Source organism: Lissotriton vulgaris, chromosome 9 (genome assembly GCF_964263255.1).
Source record: "Lissotriton vulgaris chromosome 9, aLisVul1.2, whole genome shotgun sequence".
In the NCBI taxonomy this organism is placed as follows: Eukaryota; Metazoa; Chordata; class Amphibia; order Caudata; family Salamandridae; genus Lissotriton; species Lissotriton vulgaris.
The window spans coordinates 157,868,537-157,892,565 of record NC_141697.1 but is presented as its reverse complement, the minus strand read 5'-3'; the positions used below and the strand labels follow the sequence as shown (position 1 = coordinate 157,892,565).

General features: G+C 44.7%; 1 protein-coding gene across 4 annotated transcripts in view; it reads left to right on the top strand.

The window, feature by feature from the left end:
- Positions 1–24,029, top strand: part of MIS18BP1 (MIS18 binding protein 1) — a 679,433-nt gene that overhangs the window by 238,677 nt on the left and 416,727 nt on the right. For 2 of the 4 annotated variants that reach the window (XM_086937268.1, XM_086937267.1), the window contains exons 9-10: positions 2,716–2,882; positions 3,211–3,262. The exons of the other annotated variants lie outside the window; for them this stretch is intronic. In XM_086937268.1, coding sequence (XP_086793394.1) covers positions 2,716–2,882; positions 3,211–3,262 — 219 coding nt within the window. The remainder of the gene's footprint in view (positions 1–2,715; positions 2,883–3,210; positions 3,263–24,029) is intronic. 4 annotated transcript variants of the gene reach the window in all.

Genomic DNA, 24,029 nt, shown 5'->3' with positions numbered 1-24,029 from the left:
ACCCCCTCCCGGAGCCTCAGAGTAAGGATACATGCAAGCGATTCAGTACCATTTAAAAGAAAAACATAGAACACAAAACACAACCAAGAACCCGTTACAACACCCCCCACCCTGCACCCCTGCTGACTTATAAGCCACCCCAAACTGCAGTGTGCCTGTCGCCCTTTCCGAAATCTACACAAAGAACCCCTGAGGAGGAAAGGAGAGACTTCCCCAACCCGCCCCACCCCTGGGCCTAAAGGTGAAAGCATATAAAATACTCTGCAAAAAGTTACAACCCAAAATTGGACCTCAGGACCCAAAGTCACTCCTGCGCCGTTGCGCCTCCGTCCACTCCTCCGGGGCCTCCGCTGTCGGCGTCATCCTTTGGCAATGAGTCCAGCCAGTCACTGACACTGTCCGGTTGATCGAAGAAGAAAGCACGTTCCCTGTACTCGATGCGTAGGCGAGCGGGAAACAGCATCGCATATTTAAGTCCCAAGTCTCTCAGGCGACGTTTCACTCCCAGGAATCCGGATCGTTGCAGCTGCACTTGAGGAGTAAAATCAGGGTAGATAGAAATGGAGCTGTTCTCAAACTTCAGCGGGCCGTGCTTGCGAGAGGCCTGAAGAATGGCGTCCCTGTCCCGAAAGTGAAACAGCCTAGCGATAATAGGCCTCGGGGGAGCCCCCGGCTTGACCTGTCCACCCGGGAAGCGGTACGCACGCTCGACCGCAAAGAACTTACTAAGGCCTGCGGGAGCAAGTTTGGCAACAATTAATTCCTCGACCAGTAAATCGATCGAGGCAGCACCACTGTCCTCCGGTACCCCGACCAGGCGGATGTTGTTCCGTCGGGCCCTGTTATCGTACTCCTCCATACGTCTGGTCAGCAGATCATGCGATGACCGCAGATTCCCGATCTCCGACTGCGCTTCCGCCATGTCAGTCACCAGGCTGGTAGCTTTAAGGTCCAATGCCTTGACCCTCTCATTAGTTTTAGCCAAGTCGGCTCGAATAAGGGTAACATCAACCGCCACCGTGTTTATCTTGGACACGATGGCCTCGTATTGCTGACCCATATCTGTCTTGAGTCCTGTAATGGCGGCCAGTAGGTCTTGAAGGGCCACCTCCGATGTGGCCGTCATGTCCGTCCTCGGGTCCTCAATACTGCGGCTGGCAGCGCTGGGGGATCCTCTTGGCTGTGTATAGCGATCTATCACGTTAGTCTGGACCGATCCCCCACGAGTGGTGACTTTTCTGCGCTTCTCCAGCTCGGGTTTCATTGCCATGTGAAAATCAGCACCCCGTTGGGTCTTCCCGGGTGCGATAAAATGGCAGCGACCCTCCGGACTCCAAAGTTCGCAGTCTCACAAAAATCACAGTCCACTGACCCGGGGCTGTGATAAAGACGTACTGCTGGGTAGACCACCAAGGCCAGGAATGCAGATTAGGTCCTAGGCAGTCAGTTCAAGGATGGAAGAGAAACCGAAAGTGAAAGTGACACACCACCGGTTGAGCAGATGCCAGGCGACCATTGTTGTTGAATTACTGCTCGGCCATCCAAAGCAGCAGAGTCCCCGGTCTCGTCCGGAGCTAGGCCAGGAAACTTAGGACGACGTAGATATGGTTCCCGAAGTCCGATCTCGGTCCCCAAAAGTGCAGCAGCATCAGCAAGAGTAGCACTTCAAAAGCCCATCAAAGTAACAAGGATTTCAGAAGGATAGATCAATAAGGGCGGCGCGGGTCTCGGGAGCTCTCTGCTCACGCGACCATCTTGGATGCCCGCGTAGCTCCTTCCTCAGCACTGGGTTTCTTGTTGAATTGTCTTGTGTACTGCTGAGTTTTATTGACAGATGGGATGATGTTTACCTGTTGATGTTTAAAAGTTCTCTTAACCAGGGGAATGGGGAGCACAACAGCTCAATTTTCTGGAACATAGAAGACGTGTGCAAAGTAGCATCATGGAGGACCATGCACTGCTTCTTAAGTATCATTGCTTGACCATCAATCCAGAGTCAAATCATCCATGGGACAGGCGGTACTTCGTAACTTGTTTAATTAAGGTGCGCCTCTTTCCTGCTTACCGCTTTATTATGTATACTGCTTTGTTGGTTTATATTCAAGTACCAAAATCTGTGAAAGATCCAGTGCAGGAGAACAAAAAGTTATTTACCTCCAACTACAGTTCTCCAGCTTTCTTACTTTTCATAGTTTCACATCACTTGCAACGTGGCCTTCTCCACTTTCTAGAGGCTTCACCTTTTGTGTTCTTTTAACAGGTTTCAAACATCTGATAGTTATATCCTCTGTGAGGGGTGTAGAGCTCACTAGCATCCACCTAATTGGCCAGACTTTGGGTCATAAAAGGAAGCTGAGATGCTATACCTGACTGGCTCTTTTTAGTAGTACTGAAACGCTTTATAGAACACTACTACATTGCATTGTCCACCGAAGGTTCCCAGCCTCCCAATGGAGAATATTCAGATGTGTGAATCTAAGAAAGATACCACCAACGCTAGAAAACTTAAGTTACAAATAAGTGATTTTTTCTTATTTCCTAATGCGATTGATGCTTCGGGATTATTGTACTTTGTGAGGGAGACAAAAACCTGCAAGGAAAATGTTTCTAGTGTGAAAGGTCTACTTTCATTGTGAAATCAAGACTAAACTGTCATTTCAAAAAAACAAATATTTTCATTTTCTTTGCTAACATCATGTTTTTTTGTTCATCCAGTTGAACGATCCCTACGGACAAAGCCTACTTTAACTACCACCATTACTCGCAGTGGACGTCATGTTTTACCACCTTTACCATACTGGTGTGGGAAGCGAATGGTTGTTGACATTGACCTGAATCGCACCATTTCAGAGGGTTCCAGAGATTTCTTGACAGAAACCTTAGTACGTTTTTTTCCTCTGGAAATTTTAATGAATGTTTAGCTTTCAAAATATTAGGTTCACATATGCATGTAAATGATTTGCAGTACTTCCATTACAAATATGTATTAAGACTATTCTGTTTTTTGTCATAGGAAGTTGTTAACAGGGAATGTATTGGGGTATTCTTATTTTATTTTAATTACTTTTACAATACTGAGACCAAGCTTATTTTTCTTGAATGAGAACCCTTACACAGTTAGGAATAAGTTTAATGATTTGCAAATTTTAACATTGCTATTGTGACTCGCAGTACATGCGTATTTAAATCTGTCTTTTCTCTCTATTTAAGATGAACGCCTACACCATGAAAATGAAACAAGTAAAAAAGGCTGTAAACAAAGGTAAACTTGTTTGTCTACAAACTGAGCCCCCACAATCGATGCAGTCATAAGCCATAAAAGAAACTGTCTCAAATAATTGTTAGCAGATCTACTGGCCTATTTACTGGACTAAATACAAATAAATACATATGTAGCTGTTGCTGTGTTGTGGTTGTTGTGTTTCTATTCAGCCTGATTCTATGTCAGGATTGGAGGCGGTAATTGTGCTTTTAACTTTTCTTCACTCTAAACATCAGCCCACTAACAGAAAAACTCCTCCTCCAAAGACAACATTGTGTAAGAACCCAGGGTAGAAATTCAACAGTAAAATTACAAATTGCTCTTCCTTGATGCACCAATAGTCTCTCATTACAAGGCATACCATAATCTATTCATGAGAATATGGCTTCTATGAATGCCTGATGGCATTTCCTTTTGTGTGCATTGTTCTTGGACATAAATGTTGGTGTATTGTGTCACTTAAATATCTTAGCCCTAGAGTGACTAGCATCTCGTTGAGGTGAGGCCTGCCAACCACACTCTTAAAGTCCAGTCAAAGCTAGAACACTCTTGTCTTTGCACACTGTATCATCTATCCCATATTATGATCTGGCCTGTCTATAAGTCCACTTGGGCCCTCTGACTCTGCCTATTCACAATAAGTACCTCCAGGAAGTCCTGATAGACACACTCTGCAACTGTAGTTCTCCATTGCTACAAGCTCAGAGCAAGAACTCATTCCCTTCTGCCATGGGTTGAGTATGGCTATGGTTTACAGTCTGATTTACTGACAGGTGAAGGGGGAGCTACAATTTTCATTTGCCACAGTCAGTATGATCTGCAACACCAGTCTTTGGAGAGAGATCTTTTAAAGAAGATTTCAGGCTGTATGGGTTGTCTGTTTTTCTACATAAATATTATGCTAGGCCACATCGTAGGTCAGTGTGGCAGGCCTGCTCTTGCTGATGCGTGGCATGTCTGTTACATGTCCCCTAAGAGCAAATTCTCTCGTGCCAAATGTGAAAAAAATCTTCTATTTGGTCAAATGTTGGCCAGACAATTATGACTTTTAATGGAAGGTGTGCTATATGAAACTCATTTTGCAATATTGAGCCACTAGTAAAAGTGTGCTGGATCTAATGCACTGAATTTGGAAGTGCGCATATTCATGTAGAAGGTGTGGCTTTTAATGCTGTAGGTCTACCGAGTACACCAGACACTGTGATGGTGTTCTGTCTCAGCTTTCAGAACCAATTCATATTGTCTGGTGGTATCCCTATTTGAGTATGAGGCTTCATTGGGGAATGTAAAAAGCAGTCCAAGTCCGAGCTGAAGTATATATTTAGGGTTTTCCTTGGTTTACTGCATCTTTTTTTTGTTTGTTCAAGCAGTATTCACACAAAGCACCACTTGTGTACAAGTAGGCTTTGAAATATCATGCTATATTCTGGTTCTGACCTAGATGTTAAATTCCCCTATTCCTCGAGCCACCATGTAGAAAATGCTGTATTCTCTTAAGGGCACTAGGTCAAAAATAATCCCCGACTACAGTTCTAAATTGTGCTTTAAGAATTTGTTACAGTATGTAAGTAATAAGAAAAGTGTCATGTTAATAACCGATTTAGATGTCATGAACATTTTAGAACTGCCTGATCCAGGTGGTTTAGGTGGAGTCTTTTTCATAAGGATAAAAAAAACAGTAGATATGAAAATATAAGAACACTGTGACCTGGGTAACAAAGTGGAGGTCGTGTGCCCATAAGTAAATCAAGGGGCAGTTTTGTGACTAGCAGAGGAAGCAATACCTAGAGAGGCGTATTTTCTGGTGCATTAATTACATGATTTTTTGTTTTTTCCATGGGTTCTTAGTCGATGCTGGTTGTAAGTTGTTACTGTGCTGCTATCAGTAGTGAAGATGCGTTCATACGACAAATCTTGCAAAAAGGATATACCGTTACAGAGATGGTTTATTTCAGCATGTTCTGCTGCTCATAGACTTCTTTTAGAGTTACTTAAACAGACACTGTGTGACATCATCAGAGTCCGACAAGCATACCTAGCGTATAAAACAGTGTTAGAGACCTGTAAAGACGAGATTGGAAAGGCGGCATTACAGGATCTCAAAGCAGCATCATTAAAAAGAGACTGTGGAAAGCTGGCTCTTTATGCGATATATCAAAATGAGAAATATTGTGCAAAGAGTCCAGGGGCTTGTTTATGAGTTGACAGGGCTTGCTCTAGCAATCCCAAGGTGCTCTTCTAGGGAGTAGTGCGGTCGAGCCTTAGGCGAATCAGCGAGGAGTGTTAGACATCTGTAAATACACACAATAGTCAAGAAATGAGGCACACAACTCAATAAGGAGATCCACACCAATTTATAAAAATAACACATATCTTTATATACATATATGGCACCAGAATCAATACAATCAAGTAAGTACATTTTTCACTAAAAATATTTTTGCATTTAAAAAGTTGACCTTGCATTTTTCAGAAGCTGCAATGTTATCCTGTGGAAGGAAGAACAAGTACAACATTCAGGTACAGTACAACAACTTGCAGGACCAATCTCCTAAACTGAAGGTCAGGGCTTGACAAGGTCCGAGGCAGCACCAGCAAGACATGCACTAGGGCGGCCGAGTGGACGAGTGCAAAGCAGAGTCAGGTGTCCAATGTTAGTCAGTGAGAATCGGTCTTCACGTAAGGAGGCTCCAGGCTTGGAGTGGGAGGCCAGTCAGACGACGGCACGGATGCTCCAGCCTTAAGATGCTTCGGGATGTAGGTGCACCTTTAATCCTCTTTTCCACGGGCCAGGGCGACGGGGGCAGAAGTTTCCTTAGGCGTCGAGCTTTTCTTACGCAGTATAGGGAGCCTGCAAACAGAGGCTGAAGGCGACGTCGGTGAGTTCATGAAGGTTGAAACCATAGTGGGCACCATCTCTGAAGGGCTGGTTGACCATGCTGCCACCGTTGGCCCACTTCAGTTCTGGCTTGGAGGGACGGGTGCAGTGGTGTCCTTAAGTGTCAGGTTTTCGCAGTCTTGGAGTTCTCTCAGGTTTCTTTGGGTGCCCGTAGGATGCAGAGAAGCAGTTCCGCTATTCATGGGAGTTCTTGGTTCCTGGGTGAAGGGCTTGAAAGGTCTCCCAGGCTTAGGAGACACAGCAGCTGTAGGCCCAGTCGACTTTGGGTAAAATTGTCGAAGTCAGCAGGTAGGCCGGCAGGGTTGGCACCAAGTCAATTGCTGGGTCTTCTGTTCTTGCTCTTTGTGACTCTTCACATCCGTATTCTTTCAGGTCAGCAGGATTTGCTCTCCTGGTGTTAGGAGCTCCCCTATATACTGAACTTAGGGGCGTTAGGGGAGTGTAGACTACCTATCCCTGCGTTCACCATGCCCCCTTTATAACCACTTCCAGTGGGAAGTGGGCATAACCCTGTTCTAGAGTTCCTAACTTTGCCATCACAAAGATGGCTCACTCTGAAAGCTGTGTTCAGGTTAGGCCACATATGGGGTGGTAATAGCCTGAGAGTGGGCACGCCTACCTGACTAGCTAATTTTCCCATATGTCCAGGAGCCAGATTTGCAGTTCAAAGGCGGTGGCTACTTTGAAGCTCTCCTGCCTGGGAAAGCTAATCAGCAGGTCATCCTGTGGGAGGGGGTGTGAACACCCTGTTCTCAAGCTGGATTTGTTTCTGACCTCCTGAGAGCAAAGGCCCTCACCCTTTGGGTCAGAAACCTGTCTCTGGTGCAGGCTGGGAAAACCAGTCAGTCAACACATCAGAGGCAGGTTGGTGTTCAGGGGGCACCTCTAAAGTGCCCTCTCGGTGTATGTAATAATAAATCCAACACCGACACCAATGTGGGTTCATTAATATGAGATGTTTGATACCAAACATGCCTATCTTCAGTGAAGCCATTGTTTAGCTGGGGAACTGGTTTTAACCAGTGTCCATCACATGTACTCAAAATCGCTTCCTTGTTCACTTGTACTAGAAGCAATAGGGCTGGCCAGCACAGTGGCATATCTGCTTATGCAGTTACGCCCTCACATGCAGTATAGCGCACCGTGCCATAGGGCTTTAAGGCCTACAGTAGGGGTGACTTACCTATTCTTCATTCAGTGTCCTTGGGCATAGCACACAGGGCTGTGTGCCTTGTCATGTTTTCACTTGTGTCTGCACCAAGACACGCAGCCTGTTGTGTCAGTCTGTAGGTGTTTGGTGAGTTGTCCTTTAGGATGGCACAATTTTTGCTGCAGCCCTTAAGGACCTTCTTTGGCCTCCTTTACCTAGGTAGCAGGGGTACCACTTACTAGGACTTACAGGGAGTGCCAAAGGTATTGACAATTGGAGTATAGTTTTGGAAAAGAGATCTGGCACTGGGGACCCGGTAAGCAGCGACCTAGTGCACTTCCAGTTAAAATTGCGTCAAATACCAGGCAAAAGGTGGGGTGGCCATGTCAAAAAGGGGCACTTTCCTGTAGAAACATAGAGAGATTCTGAGATATAATAAATCACCCGTATCTGTCCAATAGCTGCACCTCCAAAATCGAGAATTACATTGCAGCTGAAAGATGGTCGCCACATTTTGCTGAGGTTTTTAACTCTGGTAGCACGAAAGGGTAATCTAGTTGAAAAGGTTGATACACTAAATGTAAACTCTTTGGCGCTCCTTAACTACTAAGGTTAAGTAGCGCCTTAACCTTAGTAGTTCTATTGAGGTTGATGAAGTAGCCTGTTGAAATTAAGATATCATATTCAGGGAAAGTGCCCGGCCCGATGGTCTGCCAGTGGATATTTTTAAGTCTAACATCACCCTTTGAGCTCCAATTAACACTATTGTCCTGGATGCAGTAATTCAAGACGCCTCAATTGCATAATGGAGGGAAACAGTCATAGTCCCCATTTTTAAAAATAAAAAGGGGATAGAAGTATCCCTTATTGTTATCGACCTATCGTCCTCCTTGATTCAACCTCTAAGATCCTGAGACAATTTTTACTTATAAGACTTAAGAATTGGGCCAACAGACACTCTGTTTTATCAGAGGTCTAATACGGCTTTTGCCCGGGTATTGGTACCGTTGAACAGTCTCTTAATCTCTCCTTAATAATAGGCAAGTTTGTTAAGGCCAGGTGAGGTTCCCTGTGGCTTTAAGTACCTCTCTTATGCCTTTGACAACGTAAATCGCTCCAAACTGTGGGTTACATTAGAAACCATGGGAGTGGAAGAGACCCTTATTATCCTATTGAAGAAATTACATACAGATACTAAAGTCGGAATTAGATATGGCCCAAATGGAAAATGTACTTCCCCACTGAGCTTCAAAAGTGGTGTACGCCAAGGCTGTATCCTAGTCCCATTCTTGTTTTTATTGTACAATAATGGTCTGGAATTCTTTCTTGTTTAATATGTTGCCAAAGTGCCCCAGGCTGTGAAATGTCCACTACTAACCTTGCTGTATGCCGGAGACACAGTACTTTTAGCCAGAAAGGCAAATGACCTATTAGATACTTTTACAACTTTTATGAGTAATCTTGATTTAAAAGTACATTTTAGCAAATCTTTTATTATGTCGAGTGGACCGTGAAATGCGAAATTTAAGGCATATATTATTGGGGGGCAGAGGTCAGTAAGGTCACTAGATTCAGTTACTTGGGAATTATCTTTGACACTTTGTTGCAGTAGGGGCATTTGATAAATACCAGATCATAGCAGTTTGCAATAGAAACCGAGGCGTTTTTAGGTTTCGCCTGGCGTAGAACTGCTCGCGCAGGCGAAATCTTATGTTAGAACAGTATGGGGCTTTGTCCCGCCTCTCTCTTCCATTGGCTAGCTCCATAAATGGAGGCTAGCCATTGGAAGGGAGATCTGTCCGTAATTGTGGCAGCAGATTCGTGGGCGTTCCAGCGATTTTTTTTCTCTCTCTGCCCCTTTAAGAACGTCATTGCGGCGGTGGGCGGATGTTTTTTTTCTTTTTTTTTTCTCGGCATGTTTTGGCCATTTTGGACGTGTCTTTTGCAGGGGTGGGTTGCACGATTTCCATGTCCTGTCGTCTCTGTGTACTGTTCTTCGTGTCTGTTGGTTGTCGGGCTCACACTTTGCGCCCCGTACTGTGCGTGGCATCTTGCCGGTACGGTGCGCATCGAAAAGACTGTGCCCTTCAGGAAAACTGACTGTACGCTTGGCAGCTCGCCCGTAACCTGTGCGCACCATTCTGCCCATCTGGACTGCCTTTAAAAAGAATTGTGCGCTCCCACTGTACTCTGCCGGATTATAAACTGCGCTTCATATTGCCTGGTGAACTGTACGCTTCCGCTTCCCCCCCCACCCCCCCCCCCCCCCTTTGAAAAGACCCGTACGCTTCGATCCTCATTGCGAAGCTGTACGCCACGTACGGTTGCTCACGCTAGATGCGTGAGCATTGGTAGGGCCGTCCATTTTTCACGCTAGATGCGTGAGCATTGGTAGGGGCCGTCCCTTTCTCCCGTCCGGAGCGCACAGGAGCGCTACGAAGCGTACACCCTGCCCCAAACTTGCTAAAAGTAGCAGAAACGCGGGGAAAAGTATTTTTAAATCCCATGCTTTCTCCAGAAGAGACCTTTTAGTACACTGCGGGACTTATTCCACATTCGTACGATTCTCCCGCACTGCTTGCCTCCCGGTCGTTTTTTTTTTAGGAAGGCGCCCCACGTCACATAGGTCACTTCGGAGCACTTATTTAATTGGTTTGGATGTCTCCGCATCCTGTTCTTGGGCATTGTGTTTCAAACAACACGGAAGCGCCCCAGAACCGCTTCACCTTGGCACATCTGTTACCAGGTGTGCACTGCAGCCGCCCTAGCCTCTTTTTGCCCCCCTCGCCGGTCCGTGTTTGCACGGTCCTCTTCCTCTGATCTCCATGCCACTCCGGACCGCAGGCTCAGTCCTGGCTTGGCGAACTGACAAAAAAAGGGTTCATGTCATCTGTTTATTTCTGCACATGCAATTTTGGTTACCCATTTTTTTGCCCTTGAACCCTGAACTTCCAGCGTGTTTCTTTATGTTGGAAGGGCTGGCTAGAATTGTCACCGGAAGATGAAAAACAGGGTTCCTTTTATTTAACAGAGGCTGGCTGTTACCTGACTGACATGTCAGCTTTTCGTTGCACGTATTTGGAAAGTCTCGGTGAAGGGTGCCAGAATCCCTCTAGCCCTGCCTTTCCCGAGGAACATAGGCCCCCTTCCCCTAAGAAGGCTTGTGAGTGGAAACAAAAATAAATAGGTAATCGGTCAGGACGACCTTTTGGGATGCAGTGCAGACCAGGGCAGTGCGAGGGGATGGTTCGGTGCGGGGGAAACCGCAAGGCTGGCCCAAGCTGTAGCTCTTTACGCCCTCACAACCTCTGCTCTTTATAGTTTTTAGTCAAACATAGTTTATCTGTTGAGAAAATATACATTCACAGATATATATGAACATGTAAAGGCATCAACTGCTATATATTGTGCATGTCGATAAATGCATATGGTTTACATGTATAAATTCACGTATATGCATTCCCACATCACATGAGCCTTTTTTGTAGGAGCACGCATGCCTGCATTTCAGTGTCCTCTCCAATTCATCCTACGTACGAGAGTACACTCATTTGAAGACCATGTCAAATTGGGGGAACTACTTTGCCCAATGGAGGTACAGTCTTGAAATACTGACCCTTTTGGCCATTGCAAGCAGTGGGAACTCCAAAGAATATTTTGCAATTTTATACCATTTGCCGGTCTAACTGTGTGTGTGTGGCTGTGTGTGTTTTTGAAACATAAATAAAACGAGTTATTTGCAATGTCAATAGCTCAAACTCGCGTAAATACGCAACCTATTGCATTGCAAATGCAATAGGTTTCGGATTTGCGTGAGATTAAGCTATTGGCATTGTAAATGACAATGCCATTTATTTATCTGTTTTCAAAAACAAAACATATATAAAAATGTTGTGGTTTACAATGCCAATAGCTCTAACTTTTGCAAAGGCGAGACCGTTGCATTGTAAATGCTTGTTTGCTTTACTAACAAGCTCAAACACGGACCCCAAGGAGGATGCTACAGTTGTATAGTAGTAAATGCATTCCAGTAGCTCTATACGGGGCGGGTATATGGGGGGCGCACTATTTCTGGTGCTCTACAAATAGCAGAAAATGGTTTTTTACATAGACTTCTTTCAGTAACCACGGCTTCTGCTACCCACCTTTGTCACACTGAGTTAGGGGTAAATGATGCATCAGATACCATAAGATATATTCATAGGCGACATTTCAAGATCAGAATTAAAAGATTGCTTAGAGCTGAATAATTCACAAAAAATCACTTGGCTTACTTTTATCAACAGTCTATGTCAGAGCTTGGTGTGCTAAAATATTTCTCTAATCCTGAGTTGATTTATAAAAATAGCAAATTAAGGAGTAGAAGTTTGTTCTTAAGCCATTGTTTAAAGGAAAGGGCAAAACAATCTCAATAGATGCTGAGCTTAGCCTCGTATAGCTCCCTCAGAACTTCACCTTCTATAGAACCCTACTTTGCTACTTTAAGTAATTCACAATATACATTTTTTTCCCTTGCTTTCGCCTTAGCACTCTGCACTTTTTGGAAGCCTTCACATATCAAGCATGCCAAAATGTTCGTGTGACAACGCATCTTAAATCATTTTGCTTTTTATATAGTTCCTTACAGAAATGATTTTTACTCCCAATTCTGCGAGCATCCACTATTAGAAGTTATAAACAAGGTATGAGATATTTTCAGTGTCTTGAGACACAATAAGATGTGCAGTATTTAATTTTACACACACTGTTATAGAAGTGAGGGTAATGTATGAATTAGTGCCGTGATTAATATTTACATGTCTATGTTAGTCATCTAGATATCACGGGATTTGGTATGCGATATGACTGGATTTGAAATATTTTGTCTGTGCTATTAGTATTGGATGAATTGTTTTTCTATATATATATTGACTGTATTCTCATCTGAATTGTTATACTTTTATGGTATTTCGTCGAATAAAGTTTATTGACTGACTGAGTTCATGGATAGTGCTTACCTAGTTGGCATCCAACTTTATTTGATGCTACCCATGAAAATGTATATTCTCAAATCTTCTTGTGGACTTAAACTTCACTTATCATCAAAAGTATGATCTAAGGTACAAATTCTCACAGAAACCAGAATTTGAGGATTTTTCATGCCCTGAAATCCTACTTCCCACAGCAGAAAATCTGCAGTATGACAGGTGTCGTCTCTAGAAACAAACTGCAACTATGTAGGTATTCACATTCTTATTGGCTTTCCGCACATAATTTCTGCTTTTAACTTGATTGGCAAAAAATTCGATGTGAAAGCATCCTTAGCCATTTTCGAAAGGCTAAAATAATTTGTCAAGTAGGGAAAAAAGTTAGTTTATTTGCATTTCAACTCTAGCCCTAAACCGCCAGCACAAAATATGCAGGTTAAGGTTTGGGCGCACTTATAGAAATTACCATTGTCATAGTTTTCCAAATAACATTAAATGAATTTTTGCAAAACTCTAAAGATGGATGGCTTCATGGATATCTAGGCTATAAGCTTTAACTAAAAAGATCAAAGAATTCAGAGTCCGGATCGGGCTACGTGAGTCCCACAGGACATCGGTCCTTGAACAATAAGTAAATCCTCCCTGGACAAAAGTCAAAACCATAAAGGATTAATCAAATTTAAGAGTCATTACATAAGGCAAAATTGTTTGGTTCATAATCAGTAATGTATCAAATAATGCCAATTGTGAGCGGTAATAACATAAGGTGGCCCACCAAAGTAAATAAAATAGCCCAGACCAAAATATAGTTCATCCTAAGACTAGCATAAATGTTACATTCAAAATTCAATGAAAGTCTAATTATAAATCTTTAGCAGAATAACATAAAGACTGCTCAGCAAATAATAAGTCTAAGTATAAAAAATAGTCTAACATTGAGACAGCCTTCGATAAATTAGCAAAAAGTCTGACACATCTCCCAAAAAGGGCACATTATTTTTTTTTTTTAAATTTTTGAAAACCTTTATTGTGCTTAAAACATAATACAAATACGGGCCTACAACCAGCAGGCCGGCCTTGATACTTTAAAGCACAAGAGCAAGCTTTACGCGTCCCCAGCGCCATCAGGCAATACAGCTATAATAAACAGCAGTTACTCTGAACGGAGTCATGTCGCCGGGGAGAAGGAGCAGTGAAGGTTACATTTTAAAAAAAAATTATCTGAAAATAACGCAGTGAAGAATCGAGTCAAGGAGAACTGAGTCCGTACATTCACTTCACAGCATGGGCAGGCAGCATCAAGAGAACCAACAGTTGCGAAAACTCTCTATTAAGGATGGTAGTATTGCACAAGTCAACAGAGGAAACAGTTCGCGTCCACGTACCACCCCCAGCCACCCGCCTCCTACTGAACCCCTGTCACCCAGACCCAGAACTGAAAAGAGAAAATTATAAAAAGGGAAATACATAGGCACCATACAAAACCAATGAAAAATAAAATGTAACCCCCCACCCTACACACATGCAGAGGCTACGGCCTGCCCCCCCCCCCCAGCAGAGTGTCTGTCGCCCCAAAAACCCGAAATTTAGAAAGAAAAAGAAGTGAAGAAAGAGAGAAGAAGAAAAGGCCAAGAAAAACATTCACTAGTGATAAGGGGAGCAAGGAAGAACAGTCCCAGATCTCCCACTAAGTGAGGTGGGGAGGAGCCGATACAATAACAAAACTCCCGGACATCCAGTTATTAGCGATTCACCGCACCATTGAAGTCGAAAGAGACAAAGGCCAAAAACACAGGATATGAGCAGCTCCAATTTACAGTCGAGGGTGTCAGGATGGACAAGAAGCAAATAAACATGAGGAGCTGTAACGGTGATGCGCCCCAAAGAGGCGCCGTGATTCTAAATCACATCAATTAGGCCAGTACAAGTGGACACCCGGACCCCCTTAGCTCTATGAAAGTCGCAAGCGAACACCACACCGCGGTACCCGCCCAAAACCCACCCCAGCCAGAACAAAGACTAAGATGGCCGCCTCGGACAGTGCAGAGACAAAGAAAGTAAAATGGACGCCACCCTACACAGGCAACCCCCCGTCCTAATGATCGTTGTTGGCAAGTCAGACATCTGAAAAATTCCAACAGAGCCGATGGCTCACTAAGTACCAGGATCGCCAATTGTGGCTCTGACTACGCCATAAACAAGAGTACAATAACACAAAGGATGCGCTAAGAGCGAGAGCCAAGCAATACCCACTACCATCCAACCAGCCGGGAAATTCAAGGCGCACTCTGCGTGCGATCCACACATTCCCCCCCACACAGCATCCTGGACCTAACCCCCATCAGGCAAGGGAGCAATACCGCAGACAAACTGTCTATCCCTGGCCCGATTTCGGACGCCCTTTCGTACACGACCCTCTATGAGTGTCGACCCCCTCGACCACAAAGGAGCAAGATGGAAGCAAAGAGGAAGGGGGAGACTCACAAGTGCAAAATGGACGGCACCCTATACCCAATAATGCATCGGTTACAATACCAAGAGTCCCAAAATTACTCTGAGAAACCAGATACAGCAGGGGAAAAGGCGAAGGTTCTGATGACAGAGTCTTCAAGGGGGCCAGGAGTAGAGTAGCCAGCAGTCCCATCTCCGGTAATAACAGCGAAGGCGATGAAACAGTAGCCGAATGCAGGAACAATGTATCCCCGGCAGAGTCAATGTGCGATCGTCCGCAAACACCAGTCATGGCAGAGCAAGACTCAGTCCCACTGGAAACACTCGGCAACATAATATCATTATCGGGAACAGTCAGGGGAGCGATCAGTCGTTGCTGAGAGCAGTCCTTCCGAATCTGCGCCAGGTCCAGGGCGATGTCGTCGAGCTTGTGACATAGCTCCTGGGAGTCTCGCCGTAGCGTCGCCCGTAGTTCACATAGGGCAAGCAGGACATCACCATAGGACAGGGCAGGCAGTGTTCCCCCCCGCCCACATCATCGGAGGGTGCAGGCCGATCAATCTCCGGCGCGGCCATGGCAGCACAGGCAAGGGGCAATGGCGGACGGTCTTCTCCGTCCCGCGGGTCAGCGGGGATTTCCATAGCGCCCACGAGCCAGGCACAGGAGCAGGGGGGGTGCGAAATGGGCCAGCAGTCGCTCAGGCTCCCACCGCTACGAGGTACTGTGTAGCGTCGCCAGCGGGGAGCCCCCGACAGCAAAATCAGGCGGTTGGGGCGGACGGGTGGCCAGTCAGGTTCAGGCGAGTCCCGCAATGGAGTCGAGCCGCTCCCTATCAGCTCAAAACAATGGAGCCGGAGTGCCGTGCAATCGTCCCTGCAGTCGCATGTCAAGCGCGATGTTCAGCACCCTACGGCACCCGGGACGCTGATGTCCACGCTCCAGGGAGAGCGGCCCCTTTCAGGATGTGAGCGCTCCACAGGCAGGCTGCTCGTCCCCACTCCGCCGAGGTCCGGCATTAAGCAGCGAGGAGCGCCGGGGCAATGGCGTCGGGACGGGCACCAGGGTATCTCAGCCTTCTGGACGAGCCGAGAGTCCGGAGAAACATGGGCGATATCAGCGCGTCTCCCCCGCCGGAGCAGCCGATAAGTAAAACAGGATAGCAGGCAGGATAGATCGACGGGGCACAAGGGCTGGCGGAGCCGGGAGCTTACACGTCCGCTCCGGTCGCCATCTTGGCTCCTCAAGGGCACATTTTATTGGTTTTCAGACAATCGAAAGGCACACTTAACATCGGGTGAAGTAAGACCATAGTGCTGAGAACTAATCATGATTCATATAAACAAAAAAAAGTGAAACTACTTTGCATGCACAAGTATACATAGGAAATGAGAAATATCAACATGCTATTTGTATAAGAAGTGAAAACAATATACAGTGCAATGCGTGGATAAAGGACCTTGAATATGTTGCACTTACAGGAATACTCCGCATATGGATTCTTTCTCGAGAAACAAAAATCAGTAAATTTGAGCTCAGCAAATTAAACACTACCACAAAATGAAGTTCTTTTCGCTTGTTTTCTACAAAGGAAAATCCCAGGAAAGAAAACATGCAAAGGAAAGCTATTTCACAAAACAAAGAACTGTGCATTTATCTTCAGCACCTCTAAAATGGCTGTCATTGTAAGCAGCTAGTTCTTTTATTTGTGGCTTACTGATGTTAACCTAAACCTATCGAGATAAGTATTATTTTCTAATTATTAAAACACGTCTAAGAGTAGCCATTGGCATTATGCCCTTGAGGCACTTATTTGCTCATTGGCTGGCTTCTTGTCCAAAGAGCATGGACACTAACGTTGAGTGTGCTATGCGCTGTTTGCACTTTGCAGTGGTATTTATAAGTATTGAGAATAATAAATGTGTTGTGTTCCTTTTTTTGCTTCAAATCAATGGTAATTATGCCTTCTGGTTTTTAGTTTGCTCTTATATGATGATAAATAAGTCAATGTAAATTTTAAATCCATTCATTCCATACCAATTTTCCCGAAAGGCCTATAACCGGCCATGGATCTACTTTCAAAGCTGGTATGCTTAATTGTCTGCACTGACGTTGTGGCAGAAAATAAACTCCTTTGCAAGTGGCACACAACTTTGAAGTTCATGCACTTCTGCCTATGGGACTCCTGTGTAAGGACCCTTATTGTTGCACAGAATATGGCACAGAATGAGGAATAAACGTGTGGATCCTGATTTACCAGGCGGAAGTCGGCTACGGGTTTAATTCATGCTTTGAGCGGGTAGTAAAGTTCTGCTTAGCTGGGATGTCATTTTGGGTGGGCTGGCGAGTGCGGGAAGGGGGTGATGCTCTCTGGCAGCGGGGAGTATTTCATGCTACCACAATGCCTTGGTAGAGTTTCAAATGGGGCCCGGCTGCAATTCAGCTCATTCCCTTTGCAATTTTACTGGCCGGATTTTAATAGACTGTAAAATCCTTGTCTGGTGTTCCACACTCAGAAAGCCTGGTGCAAGAACACTTGGCTGGTTATTATTGATCCAAACAAAATTCTACCCTGGAACTCCACTCCGCTAAACATGTAAAATGGTCTTAATTCACTGATGTATACCTCCACTTTGTCCTAATATTCATGCAGTCCGTCTGACACATGGCATACTGGAGCACCTTCAATTGCTTGGGTAGGAAGCTAGAGCCCAGTGTTTTGCAATAGTCAAGCTTTAGCACTATGGTGGCGCTGTTAAGGTAATATTTATGTTGGAAAAAGAGAAAGGGAACCACTTTCTAAGTCTTTCTCAGTGTGTTTTCTGTTTATTGCTTACCTCCTTTGCCTGTTAAATGTGTGATAAGTTAAGTAGTGTGACATGGTTATCTGTTACTCTCCCTTGTTGGCTGTGTACATATATATTTACTATTGCATGGGCTCTGTCGGTATCACTTACGTGTGATATTGTTGAATGACTGTGTACACCATGCATGTATTTAATCATGTTCTTTGCTATTGTAAAACAAAAATCATTCTCTGATTGGACAGTTTCTTTTTTTTTTATTTCAAAACTTTTTATTGATTGTTTCCAGTTACAAAAACATACAATAAGAACATAAGCGTCGCTGATGGATACAAACGGGGTGAAGGGTGATTACAGTAACATAAATGAAAACAATATCTGCGTGGGCGATGCCAATCAAGGGGGACCAGAGTAAAATAAGTATTAAGGTAAACAGAAAAGACAAAGGCGATAACCAGCATAACCTCAATCATATACATCACATATGAAGTATCAACACAAGATTAGTGAACCACAGGCAATCCAGTCCCTGAAGTTGCTGGACCAGCTGGATTAGCATAAAGGGAGCAATTAAGGATGTATCAGATCAGGCCCAGTAGAAGGAGCGTGAGATCGTATGGGACTGGGGATGAGGGAGTGTGGTGAGTTCAAGGAGGTTTCTGTGTGCTAAAGTAATTGTCAAGTGAGACCCACATTTGTCTATGAGGAGGGCGTCACAGGATGTTTTGGAGTGAGATGTTATCAGCACTTTCAGGTTAGTGACCTAGTTTAACCAACATTTGAAAGAGACTTTACGAGTGTCTTTCCAATTATTCAAAACCATCTTTACAGCGGCAGTGAGGAGAAGGTCAATTAGGGCCCTATCATTATCTGTTAGAGAGTCGGCTCTTAGAAAGCCGAGTACCAAGGTGGATAACTCTCTGGCGGGGGAGAAGGAAAAAACCTTGGTGAGGAAGGCTAAGATTTTGTCCCAGAAGGGTGCAACACATACACATTGTAGTAGGTGTTCTAGGTCCCCATCTTTCTCATTACAGTTTCAGCAAGTGACATTGTCTCTAACATTATGGGAGAAGAGACGCGCCGGTATCCAGAAAGCTTTATGGAGAAGCCAAAACTTCTAAAAAGGGCTTTTACTACAGCAAGCCACACAGGAGTGTAGTCAGCGGGAGCTGATAGCCAATAAGAGCCTTTTTTGGCAAGTAAGGTTGTCTGATATAGTTTAAAATCCGCTAGATTCACCCCTCCCAGGGATTTATCGTGGTGTAGCTTTTTTATGCTAATCCTAGCCTTTTTCCCTTTCCATAGTAACTTAGAGAGAATTGTATCTAGTTTATGGTGGAACTCCTGGGACAAGGTAAGGGGGAGCATTGTAATGAGGTAATTAACTAGGGGAGAGATCATCATTTTGATGGCCTCGACCCTACCTCACCAAGTTATGAAGCGGGGAGACCAGCCATCAAGTTGTGATTTAATTTTATTTAGCGTGATGGATTCATTGTGATGAAGGGTTTCTAGAAGGGAGCTGCCAAATTCAATACCCAAATATTTAATACAGCCAGTCTGCCATGTGAGACCTGAGCTTCCAAGCATGTCTCTGGTGCCATGTATATTTAGGGGCTTGACCTCTGATTTGTCCCGGTTCAATTTATAACCGGAGTGTATAGAGTATCTTTCAATAGAAGTCATGAGAGCTCCGATGAAGGTCTCTGGGTTCTCCGTGGCCACTAGAATATTGTCTGCGTAAGCTGCTAATTTCACCTGTGTGTCCCCGAAGTTCACTTCCGCTATGTCTTTATTTAGTTTTATGTCTGATAAGAGTGGTTCAAGGGCCAGGAGGAACAGAGCTGGCGAGAGTGGGCAGCCCTGCCTGGTATCTTGTTGTAAACAAAATGGGTTCGATAGGGTGCCATTTATTCCACCCACTGTGGTGCCATTTATGGCGATTCGGGCGGACGGAGAAGAGTATAGTGCCATTACCATATTAATGTAAGAATTCCCCAGATTAAAAGCTCTCATGCAATGTTCGAAGAAAGACCAAGATACTCTATTGGACGCTTTTTCTGCGTCCAGGGTGACGGCTACCAATGGGGTGGGTGTTGTTTTGGTTTTCTCTAGGATGTGGCGCAATAATCTTGTGTTACCGTTGGACATGCAGTATTTTAGAAAGCCCACTTGAGAGTTGCTGATTAATTTTGGGAGGACGGCATTAAGTCTGCTGGCCAGGATCTTCGCATAAATTTTGCAATCCAGGTTTATGAGCGAGATAGGTCGATAGTTTTTAGTTAAAAGGGGGTCTTTACCCTCCTTCGGGATAACGATTATAGTGGCTTCGCCCATTGTCTCAGAGACACTGCCTGAGGAAGCAATCGAATTAAATAATTTTAGTAGCATGGGGGTGATAGATTTATCAAATGCATCGTAGAAGCCCGCCGAAAACCCAGGTGGGCCAGGGGCTTTGTTGCTTTTGAGGGATTTAATAGAGCTAAAAATGTCCTTGTCCGTGATGGGGGATCCTAGTGTAGAACTGTCTTTGTCAGAGAGCTTGGGGAGGTTCAAAGTGTCCAGATAGTTAGTACAAGCGTCCAGCTCAAATGCCATCTTTTTCTTGTAGAGGTCCTCATAGAAGGCCTGAAAGGAGGCTAGAATTTTTTCTTGTTTGGTGTGAGTGTTATTAGCGGATTCTTTAATCGATGATATGGTGAGTAGTTTTTGTCTGTGTTTGAGATAGGACGCAAGCAGCTTCCCTGCTCTATTCCCCTCACATAGTTGCATGGCTTTGAATTTATTGATCCATACACCGGCGCGTCTGCTAAAGATAGTGTTATATTCGTATTTCTTTTTGATAAGTTAATCGAGAACCGGTTTGTTATCTAGGTTAGATGAGTGGGCAGTTTCTAGGGCCTTGATATCTTTTTCAAGAGTGTCGAGTTCTGCGTTTAATTTTTTATTAGTACCCGCTCTAAATCCAATATTCACTCCCCTTATTGAGGCTTTTAGGGCGTCCCAGACGATGGAGGCTTTTCTGTCTGGGGAATCATTCAGTGCAATATAGTCCCTGATAGCGTTTTCTATTTGTCGCTTGCCCTCGGGATCCGAAAGTATTTCCTCATTGAAACACCAGCGTTTTGGGGGAGAGTGAGAGCCCGCGAGTTTAATACTAATACAAGAATGGTCAGAGACTAGCTAAGGTGCTATGTCCGTTTCTTCTATGAGGTGGGTGAAAGGGTTAGATATTAGAATATAATCAATTCTGGAGTATGAATTGTGCGGAGCTGAATAGAATGTATAGTCCCTTCCATCAGGGTGTTGGAGGCGCCATGAGTCTTTTAGGAGAAATTTGGTGCACAAGCGTGTGAGTGATTCGTGAGAGCGAGATGACTGGAATGTGCATTTGGATTGTCGGTCTAATAAGGGGTCTATTGGGAGATTGAAGTCGCCGCCTACAATTAGGAGTTTGTCTTGAGGGATATTCTCTATGGCTAAAGAGACAGATTCCCAGAAGTCTGGGTCATCAGAGTTAGGACCATATATGTTTACCACGTGTATGGGGTCTTCGTCTCTCATCTGGTGGGTGATTAATAGCCTACCATCAGTGTCGTGAGTGTGTGAGGTAATTGAAAGGTTTGATTTCTTAGAGACTAGAGTGATCACTCCTCTTTTCTTATGGGTGGCCGAGGAGCAAAGTGTGTGGGAGATCCAGTTGAGGTTTATAAAACTTATATCCTCCTCTGAGAGCTTAGTCTCTTTGAGTAGGATGACATCACCTTTTGATTTCGATAGGTAATCAAAGACCTTCCGACGTTTCACTGGATGATTGAGGCCCTTGACGTTCAGGGAGACAACAGTGAGATTTTCTAATAGGGATTTGGGTTTAGCCATCTGGAGAGTGGTGGTCGCTGGGATAGTAGGTGACATTTGATTTTGCACCTGCAAGAGTGCAGAACTGGGTTGCCGCCCTCTGCGTACCAATCGCGGCAAGGTGTGAGACTAGCTAATTGTGGACTATGTGGGTTTTCTTTAATATAGGAACACCTATGGAGTCTAGTTCTGGAACTGTGAGCGATGCTCGTCTTGTGAGTTATTACTGAAGAGATATTTTCAGCAAAGTAAAGGTAATAAAAACAAAACAAAGGGAAACAACCAGTACAATATTCATCCCCAGCCCCCAACCCTCTCCTCCTCCCCCCTCCTTTACCCCCTTCATCCCCCCCACCCCCCTTAACCACCCCCTCCCTCCCGAACGGTTCGAACTTAGGAGCTGGGACGGCAGTACCATCTAAGAGCAGCACGGAGATATTAGATGTAACACTAATGCATCAGGAGAATCAAGGTTTAAGCACTACACCTCATTAGGGGTGTGGAGATTAACAACGAGCATAGGTAATAACAAGGTCAAGGACAGACATACCTTTAGAACAAAATTGGTGAGCATGAACTTTGCAAACTGCAGATGAGGTGAAATTACTTATCATGCGAATTACAGGGCCTAAAGAGGTGACCTAGCCTGACCCTAGAAACTCTAGAAGGTTGTTATGAATTGCTCTGAAGGGGGCAGATAGTGGCCCACGGTCAACATATTAATAGGCAACAATTGTTAACATTGTAAATATTGTAGACAATTGTCAATAGATGAAAACAGATGATAAACTCTGTAGGTAATTTGTCACCAATAACTAGCAAGAACTATTATAGGAAGTAGTCTAGGTATGCAATTGACTGAAGGAAGACAAGCTATATATACTGTTGACAAGACAAGATATATACTGTTGAAGTAGAATCAGCAAGGCCAGAAAGCAATATACAACAATACCAGTGGTGGACAGTAACCAGGTAAATGAGGCGGTGGAAGAGTCCTGGGTCTCCGTTTTCCTCTTGTTGGTAGAGCCACTTGACAGGTCCATGCTCTGTGTCGGAGAATCTTTCAGGAATAGTGCAAGGTCACGATCGTTTGAGAAGAAAAGTGGTCTGCCATTTTCGATAATTTTACATTTTGATGGGCCAGCAAAGGAGAATTGGATATTTTTCGCTTTAAGTTTATACCCCAGGAGGAGGAACCCTTTCCTAACTTCAACAGTTTCTTTAGAGTAATCTTGGGTGAATATTATACGGTGACCTTCCCAGGAGACGTGATGATTTTTCCTTGCGAACTGCAGAATGGTTTCAACATGTTAGTATCGGAGTGGTTTACAGATCAGGGGACGAGGGCCTTTCTTCCTTTGGACATTGAACGTTGGTATTCTATGCGCTCTGTCAAGTTCTAGGCCGTGTTGGAATGCGATCCCCGTTTTCTTTGGTATCCAGGCTTCGAGAAAAGCCACACATGATCCTGCATCTTTCTCTGAGTTCTCCGAGGTCCTGTCCTCTACATCACTTAGGCGATGTTCCGCTTCGCTGATACTTTTATTCATAGTGCTCTTGTCCGCCCTGATTGCCGTAAGCTTAAGCTGCATGGTGTCAGTGTTGCTCTTGGTAGATTTAGCTAAGTCGTGGACTACTGCAAGTTTTTTTAGGATCATATCCATAGTGGCTGTAACGTCCGACCCGGCTTTGAAAGGGGACTCTGAAGGTGATGGTTCCGGGCGCACCTTCTTATTGTTGGTCCTGCTTTCTCTATCAGCCATTGTCTGGCCGGGTTGAGATCTTTGCAGAAATGAGTCAATGTCGTTGCCGTCATTGGTGAGGGAACTCCACGCCCCACTCTCATGTTGTCGGCAGGGGGAGTCCTGAGTTATGCTTTGCTCCAGGTGTTACATCAGTCGTGATCTAAAGGACGCAGGTAGTGAAAAGTGGAGCTGAACAGGCTGATTGGTGATTCACAGGCAGGTCACAGATGGCTCACCTGCCCGAAGATTGGCACCGATTAGCAGGAGGCAGTAGAGATTGTGAAACACTAAACAATAAGAGCTGAGCAACGAGCACATAGAGCTGAGCAACGAGGCAGAATATTGGCAGTCAATCACAACCAGGTAGATTTCAGGCAAGACAGTGGATTCGCCATCATAGCAGACTACATACTTGAATGAGAAAGAGAAATCCACACTTTCTCTGAATGTAGGTATATACGGGAACGTTATGATGTCTCGCTGCCTCAGCTGCTTGTGCACCTCTGCTATTCAGAATCAGCCCTTATGGGGCAGGTGCGTATCTCCCGCGGTTGTTGGTGATTAAAGCCTCCTTTACTTCGCGCTAAGATCAAGCCCGGTTGTCACCAGGATGGCATTGCAGGGGTTATGTATCAGGTTGGGAGAGACGCATCCCACTTCATGCTGCCATTTTCAGATCGCTGGGATCGGTAACAGCACAGCGATCCTTGGTCAGATTAGAGCCCCCACACACACAGTTTCTTTTTTTAAATGTGTTTATATGTCTGAGTGTAACTACGTACTGATGTCACAATTTCATGGGCTATGAATTTTTACTTTGTAAAGGTGGGTTGGTGGCTGCTTACTAGCTTTTTTTATTTGAATAAACGGTGCCTGTGTGTGTACGTTATACAGT